At 43.6% G+C, this 25,699-nt stretch overlaps 1 protein-coding gene and 2 non-coding genes across 7 annotated transcripts in view; 2 read left to right on the forward strand and 1 right to left on the reverse strand.

Annotated features, from left to right (window-relative positions):
- The window catches only part of Csnk1g1 (casein kinase 1 gamma 1), a 161,213-nt gene that overhangs the window by 134,739 nt on the left and 775 nt on the right, over positions 1-25,699 (forward strand). For 3 of the 5 annotated variants that reach the window (XM_059268134.1, XM_059268139.1, XM_059268135.1), the window contains one exon: positions 7,330-12,958. In XM_059268134.1, coding sequence (XP_059124117.1) covers positions 7,330-7,384 — 55 coding nt within the window. In that variant the 3' untranslated portion in view covers positions 7,385-12,958. Of the gene's footprint in view, positions 1-7,329; positions 12,959-17,357; positions 17,472-25,699 lie in introns of those variants that run through there. The other 2 variants (XR_009380266.1, XR_009380267.1) reach the window with 2 other exon arrangements.
- On the forward strand, positions 17,161-17,235 carry Trnaa-agc (transfer RNA alanine (anticodon AGC)). The gene has a single exon. It is a non-coding gene; the product is annotated as a tRNA-Ala (tRNA).
- Positions 20,685-20,848, reverse strand: LOC131915769 (U1 spliceosomal RNA). The gene has a single exon (XR_009380422.1). It is a non-coding gene; the product is annotated as a U1 spliceosomal RNA (small nuclear RNA).

Here is a 25,699-nt window from a genome sequence, read left to right on the forward strand (position 1 = left end):
GTTTAAACTTCAAGAAGACATCAGGTAGGGAAAGCTAAAGAAACGGGAGTCAGTAACTACTGCCAATCCTGACATGGATGGCCTTTCTTTTAAGCTCTTCAAGAACATTCAGCAACTTATTTTTAGTGCAGACCAGAACACCTTTGGGCATCAGTCAGGGTCACCAAACATTTCGGTCTGTTTTCCAGATGTACTTGGCATGGTTGTACTCTTGCCCATCTATTTGGTGAGCTCACTTGGCCTTTAGGAGGTCTTTTCTTACTTAACAGATAAAAACGTGAATGAGGGCAACTCTGCCTCTATCCTGTTGATACCTATAGAAAAGATGTGGGGTGGGAAGGTGATACCAGGGGGAGACTATTTTAGTAATTAAACATGGTCCTCTTTCTCAGGGGCTTGGGAGATTTTAATGGTGCCTATAATTTTTTCTTTCATTCTCAATAAATTATATGATATTCCCACTTCCTGAACTTTCACTTTGGAATCTCCTAGAGTATGTTAGAAAATACAGATACTTCTGCATGGACCCAGAAATTTGAGATTAATTGATTAGTATTTGGCCTGATAATGAAAATATATAAAAGTTTAGGGAGTTCTAACATGCAGGCAAAATTGGGAACTACCACACTCTGCATGCTCTGATCCTGAAAGAGAGCCATACACTTTTTCCACCCCACCCCACCTCACTCCCCATTTCACATTTGTACCTACTCTTTAGAAATTCAGATCTGAATCTAATACTATACTTTGAGCACCAAGTTCTTATGAACTTTAGTCTTAGGCCCTAAACAGATTTATATTTTGGACCTATTCATTTCATTTCATTTTGGTAAATGTATATACTAACTGTGTGTAAGTGTGGTGTTTGTGTTCAATGTGAAAGATAGAGGCCATTCATACAGAAAGAGTTCAATCAGGTGTGTTCTGTTCTGTCATATTCTAAACCCTAGAATATAAAGAGAGATTAAAGTCTTCCCATTTAGCAGAAAGGACTATTATACCTCTTGCTTCCAACTCCAGGTTTAGGCTTTCTGAAAAGTGTAGAAACTAAAGGGAACAGTTGTGTTTGAACAAATGTCACTCAAAGCCTTGCTTGGGAAATTTGTATACTGGTTTTGGTAGTGGTTTCATGAGCTACCAATCTGTCCTGCCTAGGGAACTGTCAGGGTACAGCCATGTGCACATGGTATATCTATGTTGATATATGTGGGAGTAAGGACACGGTAGCCATGTATCCACTAGATCACTTTCATGGAAAAGTCAAAGCTAGAGACACGAGGTGTCCCCCAAACATCCCCTCCTTACACACAGCTGTGATGCCATTTGTTCGTGTAGCCTGTTGATGGGATAAGAAGGGCTGTTGCTTCCATTGTAGTTAAGCTCGAGTACAGGGAAAGTGTGAAATCTTTACCTCCAAGCTTTTGGTTTTAGGTTCCCTTTCTCAGCTTGTTAAATGTAAAGGCAGAACAAAAATCACAGGATGAGGGTTTTGATCAGTGTAAAAAAAAAAAAATGGACACTTGACTTTCCTTTTCTTTTAGATACAAGACAACTTTTGTTGAAGTATGGTTGGAGGAATGGTGAGGGCAGATGATTTTTAGGTCAATTTTTGTGATAGTAAGAGTATAAGAATTTTTATTATCTATACTTTGGCTATATCTTGATGATTGTGGGCCCAGTTTCTCCTGAGAATTAGTGTGATTAGAATTTATTTTGAAGCGGTAAATTCCCTCTGTTTCATCTTCTAATAAGATAAAGCTGTATCTCTTCAGTTTTTCCTACGAAGGGCTAAGTGCTAGCTGCTGCTTTTTGAACTCGAGTATGGAAGTTAGCTAAGCATTGTACAAGACCTGGTGTGAAGCCAGATGGTTCAGCCTTCCTGCTTGAGTCCCCACAGGCCAGGTCACTGCTCCTTCCCATACTGCTTTCCTGGAAAGCCCACCCTGAGGCTTCCACCAACTCTTTCTGTTCTGCATCCCCTGAGATGCAGCTCCCACACTGATCGTCCTGTCAGGCTTCTGCCTCCTGTTCAATGTGAAGGCCAAGTGGCCTGCTCAGCCTCCCTCAGCAGGAGGAAACTAAACACAGACACATCCTGCATGTTTGCATGCTCACAGGGAGTCACTTCCATCTCATTCGTGGACTAATATCTCTCTCTCTCTCTCTCTCTCTCTCTCTCTCTCTCTCTCTCTCTCTCTCTCTTTCTCTCCCTCTCTCCCCCTCTCCCTCTCTCTCTTCCTTTACTGTGTTTTTCTCCTTATATACTCTGTAGCTGCGTGAAAATGCTCAACCTGTGGTGAGTCCCTCTCTCCAGTCCACATGCAAGGGGACGGACCTGTCTAGACTGGGATTGCAGAGTATTAGCAACACTGACTAAATTCCATATATCTACTTATGTCTTAGCCACCCAGACTGAGGGAATTAGGTCCACAGAGTGGGATGAGGCAGGCCTGTACCCAAAAATCAATCTTTTCCTTCTTTTCTTTCAATCCCACCTCATTTATCACTGCACCCTCCTACCAAAAATGATCTCACAATATCTAAACTTACCTCTTTTTTTTTTTTTTTTTTTTTTTTTTTGATGAGTGAACTTCCTTCTTCCAATTTTTTTCTCCCAGGTTATGACTAATACTATCAGAAGGAGAGGGACCAAGGTTAGAAAGATAAGGTTTTAGATGTTTCAATAACCACAAAACAGTGTTATCACCAGATAATCTCACCTTTGGCAACTTGGTTTGAAATGCAGAAGTAGGCTGTTTGGAGGAAATCTGTAAATGCCTTGTTGATTTCGTTAATTTTTCATCTATAGTAAGAGTCTCTCAGAAAGGAGAACTCCTTGAAGGAAAAATCAATATTTTGGTGTTGATTGGACATTGCTGGTTTTTTATTTGTTTCCTTTATTCTTTGATGAGAGTACAGTGGGTTAAGGGTTGACTTGGTTGACAGGGATATGGGAGCCTGTCTTTTCTTCCAGAAAAGGCTTCTTTAATACAAATGTAGGACGTATGGGAATGTGGGAGGAAAATCCCTGAGGGATTCATGTTAGTGACGGTTTGTAACCCTCCCTCCCTGTCTGTACACATCAGGTCATATTCTATGCTATGATAATAGCCTGATGGATTCTGACTACTTCATTTTGAAAAATTCTCTTCAGTAATTGGAATGGACCTTGTTTTCTGAACCCTGACTAAGCCAAATTGTCCACGGGGGTTTGCCTAGGAATAGATATTTATTGAAGATGACAGTTGGGTTTTATGGCAATATGATTGGTAGTGTTAGGGTTTCAAAGAGGGCATTTGGCCTGTTCATATGTCTGTGTAATCTAATGTTGTCATGGTCTGTTGTTTTTTGTTTTTTTTTTTTTTTTTCCTGTGAAGTGTCAGTCACATGATCCCAATTGTGAATACTTTAGGTCCTACTATGCTCATCCAACCTTGTGCACAGAACTCAGAGACCTGGGATAGCAGGGAAGAACAGGACAAGTGAAGGGGAGGCCCTGCCCAAGAGGCTTACTGTCACCTAGCTGTAAAGTGAGTCATAAGAAGCAAGGGCTTCTTCAGAGTTCTCATGCTATTCCCGGAAGACTGAGAGGGTGAGGAATCCCTGTGAGTTCTCAAGGAAGACTTCTTGGACACAGCCAGACTTGAGCTAGTTGGAGTGCAGAGGAGGAGAAAAGAGTGTGATAAAGAAGAGAGACTGCAAGGAGACTGTGGAGATGACATGGTACAGGAGTAACAGGAAGAAGGCAAGGGTCAGGTCAGAGGACTGTGGCAAAGTGTTTGATGGCTTGTGTGGGAAATCCTGGATCAGTTTTGGCTCACACTCGGAAAGGATTCCTGGTCACTCAAAGGGTTAACTGGAAGAGAACCTAAGACACAAATGGAGTTATTTGTCCTTACTCTGTTTTGAAAGGAGCATATCTGTACAGAGTTACTGGTAGATTTGGCCCCAAGTCCAGATCCTTTTACTGGTGGTCACCATAGAAACCGAAGCCTTTAAGAACAGATTGTGGGGTTCCTTTCCTTGTTAGTGGAATTAAAAGCTTCTCCTCCTGCTGAAGCTGTATAGGGCTCTAAATGCAAAATATGGCTGCTGTTCCTTTGAATGACAGCTTCTGCTCATGTACACTCCACTGGTTCAGCAGAAGCACAGGCTACTTCCTATGAATTGTCCTGGAGGAAGTAAGAGAATCCATTGGACATTTAGAAATGGGCCCATTATTTCAGATTTTTTTTTTGAGTGTTTTTATTTGAAAACATAAAAATCATCATCTTAGGGTCCTCACACAGAAAGTAAGAACAGAGATTAATTTTAGAGTCAGTAAACCCACTGAAAATCATAGTTGAAACAGGTAAGACTGATGGGCTGGTGAAATGGCTCAGCAGTTAAGAGCACAGACTGTACTTCCAGAGGTCCTGAGTTCAATTCCCAGCAACCACATGGAGGCACACAGCCATCTATGGTAGGATCTGATGCCCTCTTCTGGAATAAGGTTGTACATGCAGATAGAGCACTCATACATAAAATGAATAAATAAATCTTTTTTTTTTTTTTTTAAGACTGCTGAAATACTGGTTCTTCATAAGATTTGACTTGTCTACTTAAATACTAGGTTCTGGACATTCAATTTGGCAAATGTCTGTTTCTGGTGCTGGAGAGATGGCTTGGTGGTTAAGGTCACTGGTTGCCTTTTCAGAGCAAAGAGTTTCATTGCCTAGCTCCCACATAGTACTCACAACCATCTATAACTCCAGTCCCAGTGTTCCAACACCATATTCTGACCAGGCACACACATAGTACATAGACATACATGCAGACAAAATACCCATACACATAAAATGAATAAAAAAAATTGTAAAAAAAAAATGTTCATTTCTAATACATATGTATAGATTTTTTTTTCTTGAATTCTTTCCCAATGTTTCCATTAAGGACTATTTAAAGCCAGCAATCATTTTTATTTAAAATAACTTACTCAGTTCCCAGTTGTATTTACCACTTTGGTTCACACCTATTAATAGTACTTATAAATGTTATTGATACACACAGGGCTGGTACACACACACACACTGTCTATGTACCTGTTGAAACAAGGCCTCCAATAGACCAGGTTGGCTTCAGATTTGATATGTAGCCAAGAATAACTCTGAACTCTTCACCCTTCTTCCACTGTCAAGCACTGGAATTACAGGCATACATTGCCATGGCCAGATTCTGAAGAAAATATTGTAAGACTCTCTTAAGAAACCCCTGTCTGCCAGGGCGGTGGTAGTGCACTCCTGTAATCCCAGCACTCAGGAAGCAGAGGCTGGTGGCTCTCTGTGAGTTCAAGGCCAGCCTGGTCTCCAAAGTGAATTCCAGGACAGCCAGGACTATTACGCAGAGAAACCGTGTCTCGAAAAAGGAAGGAAGGGAGGGAGGGAAGGAAGGAACTCCTGTCTAAAAATTCCACATTTCATTCATGAATTTGAATTCTTGGAAAGCTCACATTGCTGTCTGTATAAATCTTTATTTCTTCATTCTAAGAAACTTTCTCAGTCTAGATACTGTGGCAAACACTTATAAATCCTAGAACTCTGGGAAACCAAGGCCAGAGGATTGTACATTTGAAGCCAGCCTTGGCTACATAATAATGAGTCCCAGTCTCAAAAGATAAAAGAAAAAACTTTATCCAGATTTTTAATGATGAAAATATTAGAAACACTGTAGAAAATACAGTTAACACAAGGGGTCTAAAGGAGGGGATCAGCTGCAGGGGAGGACGTAGGAGTGTGGAAAGTGAGCAGTGGTGTCTGTTTCTCATGAGTGTCCTTGCTCTGAAGCCTGGGAGGTGGGCTAGAGAGATGGCTCAGAGGTGAAGAAGAGCACCTGCTGCTCTTGCAGACACTTCCAGACAAGTTTCGTTTCCCAGCAACCACAGAGCAGCTCATGGCTGTCTGTAAGTCCAGTCCTCAGGAATCTGTTGCCGTCTCCAGGCCTCTGTGGGCACCAGGCACTCAATGTGGTGCACAGACATACATGCAGGCAAAATACTCATACACATAAAGAATAAAAGTCATTTTTAAGAACCCTGGAAGGGTTAGCTGAGAGACTTAAGATAGTTTTCTCAGAAAAAATTGTCTTTCAAGGATCAAGCTTCTGAGCTCTACTTACAACTTTATTCTCCTCCATCATCTGGCATCTTTGACTCATCCACTGCCTTCTGCCCACCTCCTAATTTTCCATTTGACATTTCTAGAAAGAACATACCTTTTCCATCAACCTCGCCATCTCCCTTAACATCCCCTTCTCTAGTGCCTGTGCAACAGCCACCCCTCCTAGTCCAAAGGCTGGAGTAAGGAGGGCATCTTCAGGGTTAGGGTAGACCAGTACTGCCACTCTTCTACAGGCTGTTCCCCCAAGACATGGCACTTGGGGGGGCCTCAGCCTCTACCTTAAACAAACCAGTTGCTAACCCTGTCTGGAACAGTGGCAGTCTTAGGGAAGCTAAGTGGGGGATTCCCTGTGACCAGAGTTTCCTGAGGATTAGCTCCTGGGCTTTGGGCATTGGTCCCCTTGGGGTGATTGGCACTGTTCTGGTGTCAGGAGATAAAGATTTACCCTTTATTGCCGGGCGGTGGTGGCGCACGCCTTTAATCCCAGCACTCGGGAGGCAGAGCCAGGCGGATCTCTGTGAGTTCGAGGCCAGCCTGGACTACCAAGTGAGTCCCAGGAGAGGCACAAAGCTACACAGAGAAACCCTGTCTCGAAAAACCAAAAGAAAAAAAAAAAAAAAAGATTTACCCTTTATGAACTAGAGCTTCTGCTTACTCCAGGCATCATGTTAGATAGAAAGAGTCTTTAGTCCTTTGGCATCCTGTGACTGCCAAGGTTCTAGATCTCCTACTTTGTGTGAGATTGATTTGCCTCAGTTTAGCCCCTTGCCTGCTGGCCAGTGAGCTGGTATCAAGGGGCATACAGTGCAGGCTATTTTCATGTTACCCTGCGCACCCTCCCTCTTGGTTCTAGACAAAGATGGAGTATCTGGGTTTGATGGTAGTCTAGGAACAAAGCCTTCTTCATCCTTCTTTCGGGAATATCTGTGGCAGCCATGTCTAGTGGGCAGCATTTTGATAATCAGGCGGAACGGCTGCAACTCAAATCAGATGTTGCCTTTAACTTTCTGACAGACACTGCTGTTACTTTCAGTGTATGTGTACTGAAGATGGTGGGCGGCCACATGGGTGGGCACCAGCAGAGAACAACCCTACCCCTGCAGTAAGCAGAAGCAGGCAGAGATGTCCGTGGAGCGGAAACGTCTAGACTGACCTCAGTGTTCTTGTGCTCCAGGTGCTGCTGTTTCTTTAAGAGGAAAAGGAAGAAGACTGCTCAGCGACACAAGTGACCAGTGCCTCCCAGGAGTCCTCAAGTCCTGGGGACTCTGGCTCCAATTGCACCTGCAGCTCCTGCCATTTCTCATTGGAAAGGACTCCTCTGTGGGGGAGGGTGGAGATCCAAACCAAAAAGAAGACGACGGATGCCCCCAGAAGGAGCCAGTGCAGGCAGCCAAGTGGGCCAGTGGCGATGCCTCTGGCTGAGCTCTGAGCGGGTCCAGAGCTGCTGCTTCTCCACTGCTTGCCCTGGGCTCTCTGGTCGACTCTCCTCCCATTGTTTACAGTGAAGGTGTCATTCACAAAAACTCAAGGACTACTGTTCTCTTCCTCCTCTCCCTAAATTTACTCCTGGTTCTACACCACCCTCAACCCTCTCCAGCATAAGAACTACTAAGTTAAAGGCTCTATCAAGAAGCTGGTGGTGTGGTCAGGGAGGCGGGGCAAGATGACAGCCCTGGGCTGGAGGACTTCTCCACTTCCCAGGTGTGTCTGCAAATATGGCTTCCTCTCCCTCTGTGCCTGGGCGACCCCCAGCCCAGCTGGCCACAGGGTTCAGGTCCCTCCCAACCTCCCTCCCTCCCTCCCTCCCTCCCGTGAAGTTACACTGTAGGACACAAGCTGTGAGAAATCTGCAGTCTACTGTCCCTGTGTGTTGGCGTTCTTAGCTTTTTTGATAAGCAAATCCCTTGCTCTGACTGTAGCAAAACACGCCTGTGGTTCTGAGCAAAGGAAAGGAAACTGATTTTATTGCACTTTTAGTTTTTTGGGGTTTTGTTTTTGTTTTATAAACAACATGGCAGATGCATATTGTGTCTGGTTATATTGGGGGGGGGTGCTTTTTTCTGTTTCAAGGGGGATGGGCCAGCCAAGCCATTCAGATAAAATGTGGGTCCAGAGGATATTCATGATGGAAAGAGTCTGATTTGCAGCACTTGGAAGAGAAGAAGCCAAACTCTATGTCATCCTGAGTGAATTCTCAGGTTGGCAAGGAAACATACTTGAATTTTCATTCATCTTCTCCGCTGCAGAGAAAAGTCCCCACCAGATCCCCTTGACCTAATCAGCCTAGAGCTTGAAAGCCCAGTTCCTGAACACTTGGGATGAGCACCGAGCCAGACTGTGACCAACCAGAAGGCACCTCATCTCAGAGAGGAAATACTTAATAACAACAACAAAGCAAAACTTCTGTTTCCTCCACTGCCAGGGACTTCCTACTAGATAGCCATGTGACTTTCTGTTGACTTGGAGGACAAAATTAGTGACTAAACAGCCACCACCATATTGCCAGTAGTGGACAAAAGAGGGCAGCAAATCTGCCTTCCAACTGCCAGAGAAGCCTCAGGATGCAGCATCTTAGGGCCAGGAAAAGAAAATCAGTATGTCATGTCTGCCCCAAGACTGAGTTAGAGCATCTAGGCTGGTCTGCCTTAGAAATTAAGCCTGTAGTGATCTTGGAGCCGGTCCATAGCAGCAGGCTTAGAACTTGGTACATGGGGCTGCAGTAAGCAGGGAAGGGAAGGTTGGTTGATGCCGGGAAATTCCAGAGAAAAGGAAACTGTAATGAAAGGTCTAAAATTCTATCTTAACAATTGAACAGAGACTCTTCCCAGATAATACGGCCATATATTAGCATGTTTTCCCCACTGCACTCTCTGCCCACCACCATGGATCCTCACTGGACATACCACCATGAAGCATCACTGGTTGCATAGTTAACAGTATGGGGGTTACTCTTCTCATGTTTTGTTTTCATTTTAGTGGCATTTCCAAACAGAGGCTTCTTACCCTAGTGTGGCAAGGATTATTCATATGGGCAAAGAGGTCTTGTATCTGAGTATAAAGAGCTACCCACATAGGGCAGTGGCTAGTGACTTAGTGCAGCACAGAACTCTGCTGTATATGTATGTAAAGGACTGGGGGATGTCAGGGCTCTTTGTGGACATGTATCAGAAATAGTATCAAATGAAGCAGAGTTTATTCGCTTTGCCTGTTCTGTTGGACCTTGGCTAGGGAATCTCTCTTCATTGGCTTCAAACCTGCTCAGCATTTGTAAAGATTGCCACCAGTCCATTTCTTTACAAGAAATATTTTTGTCCATGAAACAGAGTAGCGGGGAAAAGTCAGGTCAAACCACTTCCCCATGAGGAATTTGAGTGTTAGGATTTACTTCTTTTTCATTATGTAGTAGTTAAAGCTCATCGCTGAAATTTACATAGTCCCTAGTTTGGCATGTGGGCAACTCTGACTTCCCCCACAGAAACTTAAAAATCCTCATCCCAGGAAATGGTGGCAAGGCCTAGAGCATCCTGGCACTCTCTGTCCCACTAAGTGCCTCCCCAACCCTGCTTCCACAATAAAGCAAAGGCCACGGTGACCAGCTTGGCTGCAGGGTAGGGTGCCCTGCAGCTGGGCCTAAGACTCCTTTTTTGTCTTAAAATATTTTTATAGGCTAGCTCTTGAGGGGTTGAACCTGAGTGGTTTGTGGGAATGGGGACGGGTCCTTCCTAATGCACTGCTGGCACCCTCCAGCCCCCACAAATCCCTTACTAGATATTTGGTTTTTATAGCAAAGGTTCCTTTAACATGCAGGGCGGTGGTGACCTTTCAAGGCCATTGACACTCTTAAGGTGGTCCCAAAGCTGGGCAATTCTCTTAAGATCTTCCTTAAAATTAAAACATACTGAATTCCCCAGAAACAATCTGCTCATCTGTTCCAGCTCCACTAGCACATCAGGCTGCATACACATCCCTGTTTCTGTCGGTTGCCTGGCTGCAAGCTCAGCCAGATCCCAGGGCACAGGCACTCCCTCCATCTCCCCTCATCTAAATCCACTTGCTCTATCTCAGTTACGACACCTGAGGACAGTTTTCTTTAGGACTGATGCATTTACTTCCCCTTAAAACTAACTCATCTGTTCCAGGGACAGGGGCATTTGATATTGTAATATTTGGAGTTTTATTTCCTCAAGCTTTGCTGTCCTCAAGGCATTGCAGCCTGAGCAGACTTGGGTAGAAGCAGGCCAGAGGTTACACCAAGGTGTAAAGTGTCCAATCATAGAAGTGGATTTTCAGAGTTCTCACTCCAGACTGCCCACAAGGCTGCACTGAATGTGCCAGCAGCTAGTGAGCAGTCATGACTGCCTTAATTAACATTCTTCTATTTTGGGTCTGTCTAGGAGCAAACAGGGTCTGTGAAGGTATATGTAAATCAGGTGAGTAGGTAAGTCTCCAGTTAAAATTCCCATTTCCATTGGAACAAGCTACAGGACATAGCAAGGATCCTAAAGTTTCTGAAAGTGTAAATTTCCTTTTCCTTTTTAGTGAAGGATGAGAACTCGGAATCAGCCCATGTCCATTAGCCAGATGGTGTCCATCTTGTGTAAAGTAACTTCCAGTTTAGTTCAGAGGAAAAGTATGCTGTAGTGCTTATGTAGTGTTGATGTCCAATGTTAGCAACCACTTGTAATGCCAGAAGTATACAGCAATGGTAATGTTATGTTAAAGTGGTTGCTAAGGATCATAGCCTTAATTTAAAAAATAATGTAAAAGATAATCCATTCCCCTCCATGTTGAGCAAACATGGCAGCATTTCTCGAGAAGAACTTTCTCAGAAGCCTAGAAAGCATTTCCTCCAATAATTTTGTCTCCCAAGCCCACATGACTCATGTGTCCCAGCCACCTCTTCCATGCTCATACTGAAACCAGTTTTCCATTCCTGTTTAGTTGCCCTGGTAACGCTTTGTCCAGTGTCAGTCATGCCAGGGCTTGGGTTTTTAAGACCAGGAGTTTGCATGGTCATACAACCAACATTGCCTTTGCCAAGCCGCTGCCACCATCCCCTCCACTGCCCCCAAGTGGGCAGGTTGATTCCAGAGACCCTCAGGGAGCCAGGATAATTAGGTCCCCATCTGGATTGGCCATGTGGGTGACAAGCACTTATCACTGGGTTTCTTGATTTTGCAGACTTCAAGGAAGTCCCATGTAGATGTTGATGGCCAATGACTCCAGCCTTCCCCATAATGGGTTGGTAGGACTCAGATAAGAATTCCTTTGTTTGTTGGGGGACTTTGTTTTAAGGGGTTAGTTTTTGAGTATGAAAAAGAAGAGGCCACTGTGGTCCTTCTGTGAATTTGTAGAGTTCTGAACAGTGTTTTCATCACCAGTCTTGGGAGTCTGATCCAATAGCCAGTCTTAAGGGGTTTGTCCTACTCCTGTTGCAGGTAACTAAGTACAGAAGAATAGAGTTCTTATTGTATCAAAATAGTAAGTAGATCCCTGAATATAGCTAATAGTAGTTGACATATTTTCTCAAAAAAAACAACAACCAGGAAACCCACTCCAGTATTTACAGATCAGCTTATCAAGGAAAAAAAAAAGTGAACGTGTACTCCATATATCTCTAGTTGAATTACCAAACTTGATGTTATAAAGAAACCTCGGTTGTATAGACAGGATATCTATCTCTCTATATCTCTATCTCTCTCTCTCTCCTCCCTCTCCCCTTCCTCCCCCCCCCCCCATCACAATCACTTGTCTGGTGCCATCACCACCTTTAAGGTCTCAGAGCAGAGGATTATCTGTGGTCATAAGCCAGAGTGCATTGCAGTCATCCCAGCAATGCACAGACGCCTGCCGTCCTGACTAACCCAAACCCACCTTCCAGGGTAGGTAAAACCTTTTGGTACCCTCTTCAGGAGCTCCAGACCAAATCCTAGGCCAGCCCATGCACCAAAGCCTTTAGAAGGCTTACCAATCTGTTAGGAATGTCTCAGGAAACATGAGCCATTTCTTGGGGGATACATGTATTTACAGATGGATATGTGTGCTCATCTGTGTGTGTTTTACTCTCATAGACAGCACAGGCTCCTGGGAACTGTGTGTTCCTCAGTGTTCTCAGAGACAGTGTGACAAGCGTGAATTGCTCAGTTCAGTAAGCAGGCTGACTCTGGGAAGGAGCCCTGTTTATCAAGCAGAGAACCACAGAAAAGACGAAACCAAAAATGCTCCAACCCTCCAATGGAAAGTAACGTTGATGCAGCAATTCCCATTGGATAGATTACACTCTCTAATTTATTATTTGTCTTTAAGTTTTACCCATTGTACTCTTTAAAAGATGTTGGGATGTTGGTTGCAATTTTTTTAAGTAGATAATGTATAAATCAGCTGTGGAAATCAATTTTAATTCATGTGTGGATGTGTCTAGTTATTGTTAAATGCCTTTTTTTACTTTTTTTTAAGATAATGTTTCATAAACCCTGGCACTGGTCAAAAAAAAAAAAAACGCAGCTGTGAAAAATGAAACTTGTAGTATTTTTTAAATGAATGTCAATTTCAAGTATATTTGAAATGTTTCCTCCAATAGAGAGATTTGGACACCATTGGGGAAAACTCCTCTGCAGAGGAAATAGCCTTTGGAGAAAATGGAATGTGGGTCTGGATATGTTATCTCAGAGTAGCCCATTTCATAGGGCATCATGGACAACACAAATGTGATTTTAAGTATACCTCTTCCCAGTTTGGGGAGGAAAGGACTCAGTTTGCACCCTTTTTGTATGTAAAATAAAATGTCCTACCTTTCTTGGCTACATTTACTTCCTTGGTTCATTAGTTGGTTTTTAGTCCCCCTGGTTTATTTCTAAGAATCTGGCAAGGACTGACTGGTGGGAATCAATATGTCTTTAAACAAAAATAATGTCTGGTACTTTGGCATTCTGCCTTCATTCCTTGGGCTGAGTCTTGAGTCTTTTTAAAAATAAATATCCCAGGGCCAGCAGAATACCCAGAGAGTAAAGGGACTTGCTGTATAAGTCTGGCAGCCTGAGTTTAATCCTCAGAATCCATGTTAAAAAAACAAGTGAAAGGAGAAGACTGAACCCAGCAGTTGTCTTCTGACATCCACATATGTGTCATGGCATGCACCACCACCCCTCACACACAATTCTGTTTTTAATATTTCAGGACTGGGAAGATAGGTTTGTAAAGTGCATGCCACATGAGTATGAGAACCCATATTTGGTCCCCAGCACCATGTGAAAAGTTGGGTATGGTGGCACACTTGTAATCCCAGTGCTGGAAGGAAAGACACTAACAAATCCCTGGAGCTGGCTCACCCGCCATATCAGCCCAAAAGCAAACCCCAGCCCCGTTAAGGGACCTTGTCTCAAAAAATGGAAGGAGAAAGGCTGAAAAGGTGACTCAGCAGTTAAGAACTGGGTGTACCAAGTTCAGGTACCAGTACCCTGGTGGGCAGCTCACAATTGCCTGTAACTGTAGCTCCAAGGTATCCAAGCTGTCTTCTGGCCACTGACACCTACATACACTCACAGAGACAAATAAATAAAAATAGCAAATAGAGGACACAAGGCACTTGAGGAACAATGCCTGAGGTTGTCCTCTGCCCTCTACACATGCAAACACACACAAATACACCAATATTCCAAACTAGGAATTGTGGTACAAACCTGTAATCCCAGCACTTGGGAAGTAGAGGCAGGAGGGTCAGTTTAAGGCCACCGTGGATACATACCAAGTTCAAGGACATCACTCACACGCTGTAGTTTGTAGATGGGAGTTCTTCAAGAAATAGGGTTATGCTAGTTGGACTTTATTTTTCTTTCACTATTGTTTAACGGGGATATGAAGCTGGCTCTGGGAAGTACTTCTTGGCACCAGGTGATGGACAGAAGCTAGCACATATCATTTTTTTTCTGGAGGAAAACAGCCTGTCATAAAGAGCCATCACTTCACATGGGGGAAGCTCAAGGCTCCTGCAAGTATTAACTGGTACCTACTGTGAAAGGGGAAAAGGATGGTTCATCCCTGGTGGTTTTCTGTAGGATGAGACTGTATGAGAGAAGAAAAGGTTTAGTGAGAACACAGCAGAGGCACGTGGAAACAGGGACACTGTTATAGTGCAAGCTTCTCAGAATACATCCCTGGGCCTGGGCCAGACACGAACCAAGGAGGAAAGGGACAGTGCACACTGTTAACCTTGGAATCAGAAGGCACAGGTAGGTGGATCTCTGTGAGATCTTGAAAATAACAAAAAGTAGGAAAGGCATTCTGTTACAGGTTGTTGTGTTGTGGCAGCAAAAGAGGACAGCATAAGAATTCTGAATGGGCCGGACAGTGGTGGCACACGCCTTTAATCCCAGCACTCGGGAGGCAGAGCCAGGTGAATCTTTGTGAGTTCGAGTCCAGCCTGGTCTACAAAGTGAGATCCAGGACAGGCTCCAAAAGCTACACAGAGAAACCCTGTCTTGGAAAAAAAAAATCTGAGTGGGAGATTAGTGTCAGGAGAAGCAAAAGGTATAGTTTTGCTTTTTAAGGTTTTTATTTTTGTGTCTATATGTGTGGGTACCCACAGAAGCCAAGAAATGTCATACCCCCTGGAACTGGAGTTACAGGCAGTTGTGAGTTGCCCAATGCTGGGAACCAAATTTTAGGAAAGCAGTGTGTGCTTTCAATCACTGAACCATCTCTCCAGCCCAGTGCAGACAATTATGACAAGTGGAAAGAATATATCGAGGAGCCTTTTGTACTATGGTCTTTCTGAGACTACAGGACAAGAGAGCCATCCTTTAAAGCAGGCTAGTTTTGACCACACAAATGGGATGTGAAACAGAACCAGAGAGGTTTTTGTGTGAGAAACACAAAGTTAGTGTCCAAAAGATAATGTTGATAGAATTTGATAAAAATTCATCAATGAATTTAAGATTCTTTGACCTAGGCCTGTATGTAGTGTCCAGTTGTTTTGAGGGGAAGGTTGTTGGTTTGTTGCTGAACACAGCTGTGAAGACAATTTGACTCAAGGTCACAGGGATCTGGTGCATCCTAATCAGTTCCCTTACACTGATCAGTGGTTGGCTCTTGTTCAAAACCCACCCACTTGACTTAAGGGTTGTGCCTCTAGGGATTATTCTGCCATTTTTGTTAGCCCAAATCATAGAGTTCCCCAGAGACCACCAAGGAGTTCAAGTCTGTATGTAAAAGCAAAGAGTCTTTATTCAAGCTCAAACTTAGAGCCTTGGTTAGTCTGACACAGCAGTATGATCAGAGAGCCCTGAGCCTGGTCGGGGGGTAGGGATTTATCATAGCTGAGATTGGGGTGAGGGGATTTCCAAGGTTCAGGACCCCTGATTGGCTGACATTTGTCTAGGGGTGTCTTGGCAAAAGGGGATAGGTGTGTGCTATGCTAAGAGACATCTGATGATATCTATAATGGTTAGAATGTTAGGCATTTTCCCCCTGGATGCTGATTGGCCCATTCCTGGATGGTGTCAGTTTGTGGTTTTTTCCTGGAATCAGGTGTTGTTTTACAGTAAACTGAAACTTAGGCCTACTCTGTCTGGTCCCCCTTGAACCTGTCATGGCAGCAGTGTGGTCAAGATGCATTGGGCCCTACATTCCCCCCTTCACAAGTACCAATGACAGGACTCAGTCATGGGTCCTGTCTGTCCAGGGGTTCAAGGGGATGGTATTAGGACCAAAGAACCATTAGCTGAACGTTGTTGACCCTCTCTTGGACAGAGGCTTGGCAGAGGCAGTCTATTAATGAGGCAGGGACCAAGGTGAGTAGTAGAAGCAGGATCATTAAAAGTCCTGCCAGGGCTGGAAACAAAGTGGTTAACCAAGGAGACCAGTTAAATAGGGATTCATACCATCCTTCATTTTGTTGTCTTTCTTGTTGTCTATCTTGGAAACACTTTCTAAGTAGGGCCATGGAGTTTTTAATAACTCCAGAATGGTTAACATAAAGCAGCATTGCTCTCCTAAGGCCTTTCACAGGCCGCCTTGTTGAAGGAACAATAGGTCAAGGCCCTTTCTATTTTGGATAACTATTTCAGCTAGAGAGAAGAGCAATTCCTCTAAATGTGTGACAGATTTTTCTAGGGCAGCGACATCTGTATCTATTGCCATTCTTAAGGCCCTGTAGTACAACCAGGTTATAATCCTGAATGATTTATATAGAAATAACAATTTATTAAGGCCATATAATACCTCTTTGGTTCTGCATAAAGAAGGTCAGGGGTCTTATTGCAGAACCTTTAGTTAATGAATCTGTCAATTGACAACTCTGGGCCCTTTCTCCTGGTATGTCAATGGGCATCATAATTAGCCACTTTGTCCCCTAAAAAAATGCCAGGGAATTTCCTGTTGACTCAGCATTTCAACATATTAAGGTCAGGGAACATGGGATGATGTATTCTTTTCTGTAACTACTTCCAGCTGACACGGGGGCATCATTGTCAGGGACCAGGAAGGCTGAAAGGCTAGTCAAAGGCTGGGCAATGGGGCATTTATCAGCATGTGGTTATCTGACCCAGCTATAGAGACAGGAAGCACTCACTGTCTGGATTGGTCCACATCAGCTCTCAGCAAGTCCAGGGCTTGTAGTAGTTTGGAATAGGTTATAGTAAGCAGCTGATGCTTGGATGTTTCTGCCAGCCAAGTGGAAACCTGTTGAAACAAGTTTATACTAGGAACAGATGTTAAAATTTGTTAACTTATTTGGAACTTTTAGGTCCATAGTCTTAGTAATTGGGAAAGGGAGGAGTCCCAAGACCAGGAGAGAGAAAAATACCATCCTCAGGAATTGACAGATAGGGAAAACGAAGACCACACTTATCTGGAGTCCTTTTGACCTGTGTGAAGTATATCCAAGTTTTATGACTTTTTCAATCCTCTGAAGCTTATATGAATTCTTATTTTACAGAATGACATAAAAGTTTTAGATATATTAATATTACCAATCTGTTCTGTAATCCATATCATAGAAAAAGCAGGGTTTGGGAATTTAGCTCAGTGGTAGAGCGCTTGCCTAGCAAGCACAAGGCCCTGAGTTCGATCCTCAGCTCCAAAAAAAAAAGAAAGAAAAAGCAGGTAAAGGATATCTGTATAACAGCAAGAGTAGATTCATACCTTTGAGTCTGAGCAAACACTACAGATTTGGGATAAAAGCATGTGCATTTCCCTTCTGTCCAGAGAGATGGGTACAAATTCGACAGAGATGTCTTTGGCCTGATGAGAAGGACCTTTAAGTTTATATTCAGAAGACAACCAAAATAAATCTAAAATCTTGAGCTTGAGACCCAAACAGTAAGTAGTTATTGCTCTATTACCTTATCAGAACTCTATTAATGTTAAACTCTAATATAACAATATCACAGAAGGGGGAAGAAATCTGTGTGGGAGTCCAGATCTCACATTTTGAAGGGTTCTTAGGTGGAGAAGAGAGGAAGGAGAAAATGTCAGATTGAAAGATAGCATGCACACTTTTAATTCCAGTATTCTGGAGGCAGAGCCAAGTGGATCTCTGTGAGTTTGAGGAGAAAGACAGAGACACAGGATAGCTTCTGAGGGCCTGGGTCAATACCCAACAGCCCAGAACTTAATTCAAAAGGGCTTTTTATAATATGCCAAGGGGAGAGGCAAAAGACCTCCCCTTTGCAAAATCAAAGCATACTGTACAGTCAAGTGTAGACCCTTCCAAACATCTGGTAACTATGCATGTGGCCAAGTCATCTCCTTATACAGCCCTGCTGGGTAAAGCAAGCTCAGATTCTCTGACCCTGAGTAAATTCTCACTAGGAAGCTTCTGTGGGTCTCTACAAACATGAAGCATTTTCCATATCTTAAGTCATCTATTTATACCTTTGTAACTTGTATTTACATCTTAAATCATTTTCTGAGCTTTCATATCCTTTGGTCTTTGTATATCTCAAACCCTCAGAACTTATATAAACTCTCATATCCTCAGACCTGTCTTAAATTACTTTCTCAGACCCATACTCAAACCTTCATGAATTACTTAAACTTTCATATCTTAGAACATTTCCTTAGAGCCTCAAAACTTGCATAGACTTTAATATTTTCCCATCTCATCATTTATCAGACACATAAGCAGCTATTATTGAGAACAGTCATTTCAAATAATATTTGAATCCTGTTTATTATCCCTTAATATGAAGCCTGTGAGTAAGGCAAACCTGTTTGTCTTTTCCTAGTAGGTCTCTTGATAAGAAAAAGCAAGGCTTGATTTTTACATATAAAATGAGCTAACAAGCTAGTTATAGCCCTGAAGAAGAAGAATCTGGTTGCCTGATGCTGCTAAGCTGACTAAGTTATAGTTACCCTAGTTGTCAATACTATCAGAAGATCTGAGAAGCAGCTTCTGAGTCTATTAAAAATGATGGAGATGACCAGGCAGTGGTGGCACATGCCTTTAATCCCAACACTTGGGAGGCAGAGGCAGGCAGATCTCTGTGAGTTTGAGACTAGCCTGGTCTACAGAGTGAGTTCCAGAACAGGCTCCAAAGCTACACAGAGAAACCTGATCTAGCAAAACAAAACAAAAAAAGAGAGAGAGAGACCAGTCCATACCCAGTTAGACATCCCAGGTTCCCATACTCTCCATAGTGTTGGAGGCAGAAGTATCAGGACAGCATCAGTCTTTGGCTGCCAGGCTCACTAAGATCAGAGTTTTTCCTGTGAAGGAGGAACATGGAAAAGACTGATCTTACTTTGTCTAGGAAAAGGGGGGCAATCAACTCTCTAATGTCCTGCAGCCTGGGTGGAGTCCTGGTGGCAGGCATCGCACTGGGGCATCTTGCCCAGTGGTCAGTGTCAATAATCTGAGTGGAGTCATTGTGTTCTTCTTTGGAGACCTTGGGAGTCATGGCTAGGAGCTAGGAGTCTCTGTCTGATATAATAAGCTTGTTATTAGACATTTTAAAGGCCATATTCTGCAGATCTCTGAAGCATTTGAGGACTGTCCATCTACTAGGTATATCTGAATAGAGAAACTATGTTTCTAGTTACTTGTTTTAAACTTAACTTTGAAAATATATTCAGGAGACTAAGTAAGGCTTATCCCTGTAATTAATTATATTAGTACTTAGCATGACTACAATTTAAGAACTTGAACATTTATAAAATGACTGACTATTAACTTGTGTTCCTTAACAGTCTACAATAAGTTAGCAGCTTCCATAATACTAGGACTTTACCTTCTCTTCCTGTCAGGTTTAGCCTTAAAAATAATGATTTTGGGGGTTGGGGATTTAGCAAGCGCAAGGCCCTGGGTTCGATCCTCAGCTCCAAAAAATAAAATAAAATAATGGTTTAGGCAGCGGTGGCACATGCCTTTAATCCCAGCACTCAGGAGGCAGAGCCAGGCGGATCTCTGTGAGTTCAAGGCCAGCCCCTGGTCTACAGAGCGAAATCCAGGACAGGTGCCAAAACTACATGGAGAAACCCTGTCTCAAAAAAACAAAACGGAAAAAAAAAAATGGTTTGGGATTGAAGCTCTTCTAGTATCAAAATAAAACATTTTATCACAGATAATGGGCTCAGTAGAGAAACCAAAAATAGCCATTCCATGGCTCAAAACAGAACAAGTTTGTGCCAAGCTGTTAAGTCTGTCTCCTAGGAAGGCAGGGAAAAGTGACGGCAAAGATCGAAATGGGCGAAGTGGGATCAGGAGAAAGGGGCTTGTGAGTTGGGGCCCATGAACAGGGACTGAGGGAGCACAGAGGCCAGCACTGCCCTTCATAGGCCATGAGGGCCTCTACCCAAATGCCCAACTCTGGGAAAAGGGCCCTCTCCGGACTAGGCGTTTCATTTAGAATATATATCTTATTTATCAAACACATGTTGCCACTTATTTAAATTCTCTAGAAGCTTGGTGTTGAACACTTGGCAAAGACATAAGTACTTAGGTGTAAATCTCTAAGTTAGCTTTTGTTAATCTGAATAGATCTTCATAACCTTAATTTTTTTTTACTTTGAATCGCATATACAGTATGTTGTAACAAATATAACCTTTTACTTCTGTCATCATACAACAGTCCATACTAGTGCTGAGGTTATTGGTCTGATGGCAACCATTGTTTATACCAAATGTTATATATATATATATATATATATATATATATATATATATATATATATATATGTTAGACCCATGTTTTTCTGAAATACCTTCTTTAGAAGTATTGCTTTCTGCAGGCCAGAGTTTGATTTTCATCTTATAACCATTTTTCCCTGTCCATAGATACATGTATACCCTCAGACACTGCAGGAGCATGTATACTGCAGTTTTCATTTACAGACCGTAGATGTGATATTGACAATTTTTAAGAAACAGGTTTGGACTTTTCTATGAAACTCTGAATAGCTAGGAGCTTTAATCCTGCCATTTCATAGAAGGCCAATCATATAAAAACCCTGTAACCCAAAGGGCTGTGACAGATGATTAAGTATTAACCTGTGTTCTTAATTATTATTTTTTTAATTATTATATTTTTTTTTCAGGGGAGAGCGCGAACGCAGTCCCCCACTACCACAAATTATGCAGTCGAGTTTCCCGCATTTGGGGAAATCGCAGGGGTCAGCACATCCAGAGTGCAATGGATAAGCCTCGCCCTGGGAAAACCACCTTCGTGATCATGGTATCTCCCCTGCCAGGTAAGTATTAATTATTATATTTTTAAATAAGTCTGATATCTGACGTGGGACCTCAGTTCTTCTCCCTTCTTTAAAGAGCATGATTTCATTTCTAACATAAATGTTTTACAGTGAAGAATCATCAGTTATTTTTAAAATGAAGAAAACCAACCAGATTTAACCTAATAAGATCAAATCTCCGACTTATTTTATGGTTTCTTTTCAAATTCAGTAGTTTGAATATTTTATATAATACTTTAAACAAGAGCAGAAACAGACATGTACCATAGCAAAGATAACTCTAAATTTGCATCAACACATAAAAACCTGTACCAGAATGAAGTATCTGAGACTAGCAGTAGATTCGTTTTTTACCCTAACAAATAACAGTTTGTAACCAGCCCCTCTAAGCTATAAATTGAATCAACCTTTTAGTCCTGAAAGAGAGCGACTCTCCAAGCCCATCTCATGGGTCATGGAATTTTTCTCAAGCATCTCAATGTTGCTCCACCCCACCCCACCCCCTGCCCTCAGCCCTCAGAGCTGAACAACAACAACAACAACAAAACTCCATCACTGGCAGGAGGTCACACTGTCCTGCTACCTCTGCTGGGCTGGTTCCCTTCCCCCTGTCTACAACCCATCTTCCTCTTCCCTCACCTCTCCCAGATTCCTCCTCCTCCTCCCCAGGCCCCTCCATTGCTCCATCGTGCCCTACCCTACTCTATCCACCTCCACACACCCTACCCTCCATCTCTACTTCACCCACTCTGCCTTCTGGATCCATACCCGTTTCCTCTCCTGTGTGGTTATTTCTATGCCTTCTGATGGAGATATCCATTTCTCCAGCCTCCTGTACTTTCTTCTCCACCTTTGACGCCAGACTCATGTCCCAGCCTCTGTTTTTCCCTTGCAGGAGGCTCCTGCTTCCTCCTGGGGCAAGGGACAAGGACTTAGAGGAAGGGTGTTGCCCTTTTCCTGATCTGTGTTCCTTTCTCTAATCCAGATCTGTATAACTGGAAGACCCAGACCTCCTTCTCCTTTTTCTGATAAGCCCCCTAACTGCCCTCTTGGAACTTGTGCTCCACACTCCATTACCCTACCTGGGATGACTGCCAGCAACTCCTGACTCTGTTTACTTCAGAGGAAAGGGAACACATTGGGGCAGAGGCAAGGAAGGCTTTTTGGTCTCAGTCACTGGTACAGATGCTGAAAAGCTACTGTTTTTTGAGGCAGCTTTTCTATCCAAATGCCCTGGTTGGAAGTCCAGTACACATGCAGGTTCCCAGGCATTGGACACTTTTCACTAGTATCTTATGACTTAAATTCAGGGTACAGCTCCAAAAACCCACTAATTTGTTTTAAGACTACTGAGGTTCTTCAGAGCTCAAATCTGGGGCATTTCTTGAATGATTACAAAAAAGCTTTCAAATTTTACACCCCACTGGCTCTAAAAACAAATAAAAACAAACAAAAAAATAGGGCATTAAATTTGGCTTTTGTCACTCCATCAGCTCCAGACATGTGCAAAAAATTCCAAAAGCTAGAGGTCTTTTGGGACAGGATTTCTCTGTGTAGTTTTGGTGCCTATCCTGACCAGGCTGGCCTCAGACTCACAAAGATCTGCCTGCCTCTGCCTCCCGAGTGCTGGGATTAAAGGCGTGGACCTGGCAAAGCTAGAGCTCTTAACAGGAATAAATACATTCCAGCTCATCCAAGTAGCCCAAAAGTTTACAATAACCAAGACACTAAAAGGCAGAGGCAAGCAGCCTCGAGTGCTAGCCTAGCCACACGCAGTGATTATGCTGGCTGCTTTCCACTCATCTGAGTCTGAGTGCTTGTGTTAAGAGAGAGAGCCTCAAAACAAAAAATGGAACACAGGCCGGGCGGTGGTGGCGCACGCCTTTAATCCCAGTACTTGGGAGGCAGAGCCAGGCGGATCTCTGTGAGTTTGAGGCCAGCCTGGGCTACCAAGTGAGTTCCAGGAGAGGCACAAAGCTACACAGAGAAACCCTGTCTCGAAAAAACAAAAAACAAAAAACAACAACAACAAAAAAAAAGGAACACAGGCTGACTGAAAAGGGATCAAAGAACATGTTAAGTTTCAAACAAGGACAAAGGCTGAGGAGCCTATTTAACATATTAAAATGGACCTGGCCACCAGATTCTCCCAGCATCCCTCAGTCCCTACCTGTTACTGGGTATGGCTGGCATACCCTGCCCTCTACCCTGAACTCCCCAGCCCAGGGGCTGGGCTGCCCGTCCCTCAGAGGCTCTTCCCGCTATAATCCAGACAGTTTGGTTAATGGTCTCTTTTGTACCTTTGGCCTCCTGGCTGCTGCCCCTCATTCCCTTTCCTCCCCCTCCCCCCACGACTGAGCTCAGCCTGGTCATGTGCACTCTGGACTCTCCCAGATGTCCCTGCCGCTACCTTTTATCCACAATAAACCTTCTTCTCCACCATACCTAGGAGCAGTCATGTCCTCCCCTTTCCTTTTTATTCCTTCTTCCCCCATTCAGTGCATATCATTAAAAAAAGACACACAAATCCAAACCATCCCAAACCCAGAAAAACAGTAACCCTTCTGACCACAAGACAGATGGACAGTAAATCAGAATGAAGGGCTGGGGCTCTACCCTCTTAGGCCTCCAAGAGCCCTTGGTCACTGTAGCAATAGAAAGCTGCCTAATTAGGTTTTTGGTGGACACTAGGGCAGATGCTTCTGTTTTTAAAAAAATCCATTGGGACAGAGGTTTCTCTTTCTAAAAATCCAGGTACCAATAAAAAGATACAAGGAGCCACAAACACAATTAAGAACAATCTCTTTACACCTCAAAAACTCTGTGGGCCAAAAACGGGTAAGTCACTCCTTCATGGTCCCAGACTCCCCTTACCCCATTCTGGGCAGAGATCATTTTTGAAAGTTAAAAATATCACTGGGCGGTGGTGGTGGTGCACGCCTTTAATCCCAGCACTCGGGAGGCAGAGCCAGGCGGACTCTGTGAGTTCGAGGCCAGCCTGGGCTACCAAGTGAGTTCCAGGAGAGGCACAAAGCTACACAGAGAAACCCTGTCTCAAAAAAACAAAAAAGAAAAAAGAAAAAAAAATTGTTTTTGTTGCTACTTCATAACTGTAATTTTGCTACTGCTTTGAACTGTAATGTAAATATTTTTGGAGCTAGAAATGTGCCAAGGGGGTCATAACCCACAGGTTGAGAACTGCTGCCTTAAACCAAAAAGCTAAACTGGGAATTGCTCCTCATATCAAAAGACTGTCAGAAGCTGACATTCTCACCTCATGCCAGTCAGCCTGGGATATACCGTTCCTGCCCGTCCATAGACCAGGGACCTCAGATAACAGCCAGGCCAGGGTCTCTGAGAGGTAAATAAATGAATTAAGAACCATTCAACCTTCTGTTCCACCCACTTTGCTCAGTCACCTCCCACCAGGCCGCCAGGTCTATACACTCCTGGATTTTTTTTTTAGAATATGTATTTATTTACTGTCTATACAGTGTTCTACCTGCATGCATGCCTGCAGGCCAGAAAAGGACACCAGATCTCATTACAGATTATTTTGAGCCAACATGGTTGCTGGGAATTGAACTCAGGACCTCTGGAGGGACAGCCAGTGCTCTTAACCTCTGAGCCATCTCTCCAGCCCCATAATCCTGGATCTTAAGGCTGTTTTTTTCTCTATTCCCCTGGCATCAGTTAGTCAGTCCATATTTGCCTTTAAATAGATTGATTCGATGTCCAAGACTAGACAGCTAACCTGAACATGACTACTCCAAATTCCCCTACACTCGTTGGGGAGACATTACAAAAAGACCTAACAGAGTCAGGGTGTCACACTCTAATTCAACTCTGCTCCAGTATGCAGATGACCTTTTATTGGCAACACTCGACGCTGCCACCTGTTTGAAAGACACAGAAGATTTACTCCATGGGGAATAAGATTAAATTCAACTGGGCATGATTGGGGTGCTCTGTGTACCACTCAGAGCAGATTGTATGGACTCCTCCACCCCATTGGCCCCAGAGCCCAGCTGGATAAACCTCTGGTTGCACTCCCCCTCCCCTCCTTTTCCTCCAGGTAAGGGAGTCAAAATCTCCTGTGGCCAATGGCCTCATTATATTTATCAGCCCCAGGGGCTTTGTTAATTGCCTTTGTTCCTAAAGAGGTCTCTCCTTGCCTGATCTTTACACCCAGCCTGAACTAACACAAGACTGCTTGATCTGCTTAAAAGCCTGCCCCCCATTACATCAGGTTAAGAACAAAACTTCCAATAACCATGTCTCCCATGTCTTCTCTTGTCCACGCTCACAAACCACTATTACACTGAAAAATGTGACTAAAATCACTTGGTCTTGTCACTACAGATTGCCACTTGCCAGTTCCCCCTTTTGCCTCTTGTAACACTAGTCTCACAGTAACTTTTTGTTGTTGTTGTTGTTGTTGTTGTGAGACAGGGTTTCTCTGTATAGCTTTGGTGCCTATCCTGGATCTGGCTCTGTAGACCAGGCTGGCCTCGAACTCACAGAGATCCACCTGGCTCTGCCTCCCAAGTGCTGGGATTAAAGGAGTGCGCCACCACCGCCCACTAGTAACTTTTAACTCAGAAGCTTATTTCACTCCCCCAGAACCTTGGTTTGCCTGTACCACCAGGCTCCCTCACTGTACGGCCTCAGAACACCTATATAAATATGTCTATGACAGATAAACAATCAGAGAGATGCAGACCTCAGACACTCTCATCTCTCCCTCACTGGCTCCGTACCCAGGCAGTCTCTAACAGAAGTAGTCCTCCAAGGCTGAGAGGCTTAGACTGGGTTTCCATGTTCCTAGGAGGACTTGGTGTGACCCTGGAGGAGACGGA

Source organism: Peromyscus eremicus, chromosome 7 (genome assembly GCF_949786415.1).
Source record: "Peromyscus eremicus chromosome 7, PerEre_H2_v1, whole genome shotgun sequence".
Taxonomy (NCBI): domain Eukaryota; kingdom Metazoa; phylum Chordata; class Mammalia; order Rodentia; family Cricetidae; genus Peromyscus; species Peromyscus eremicus.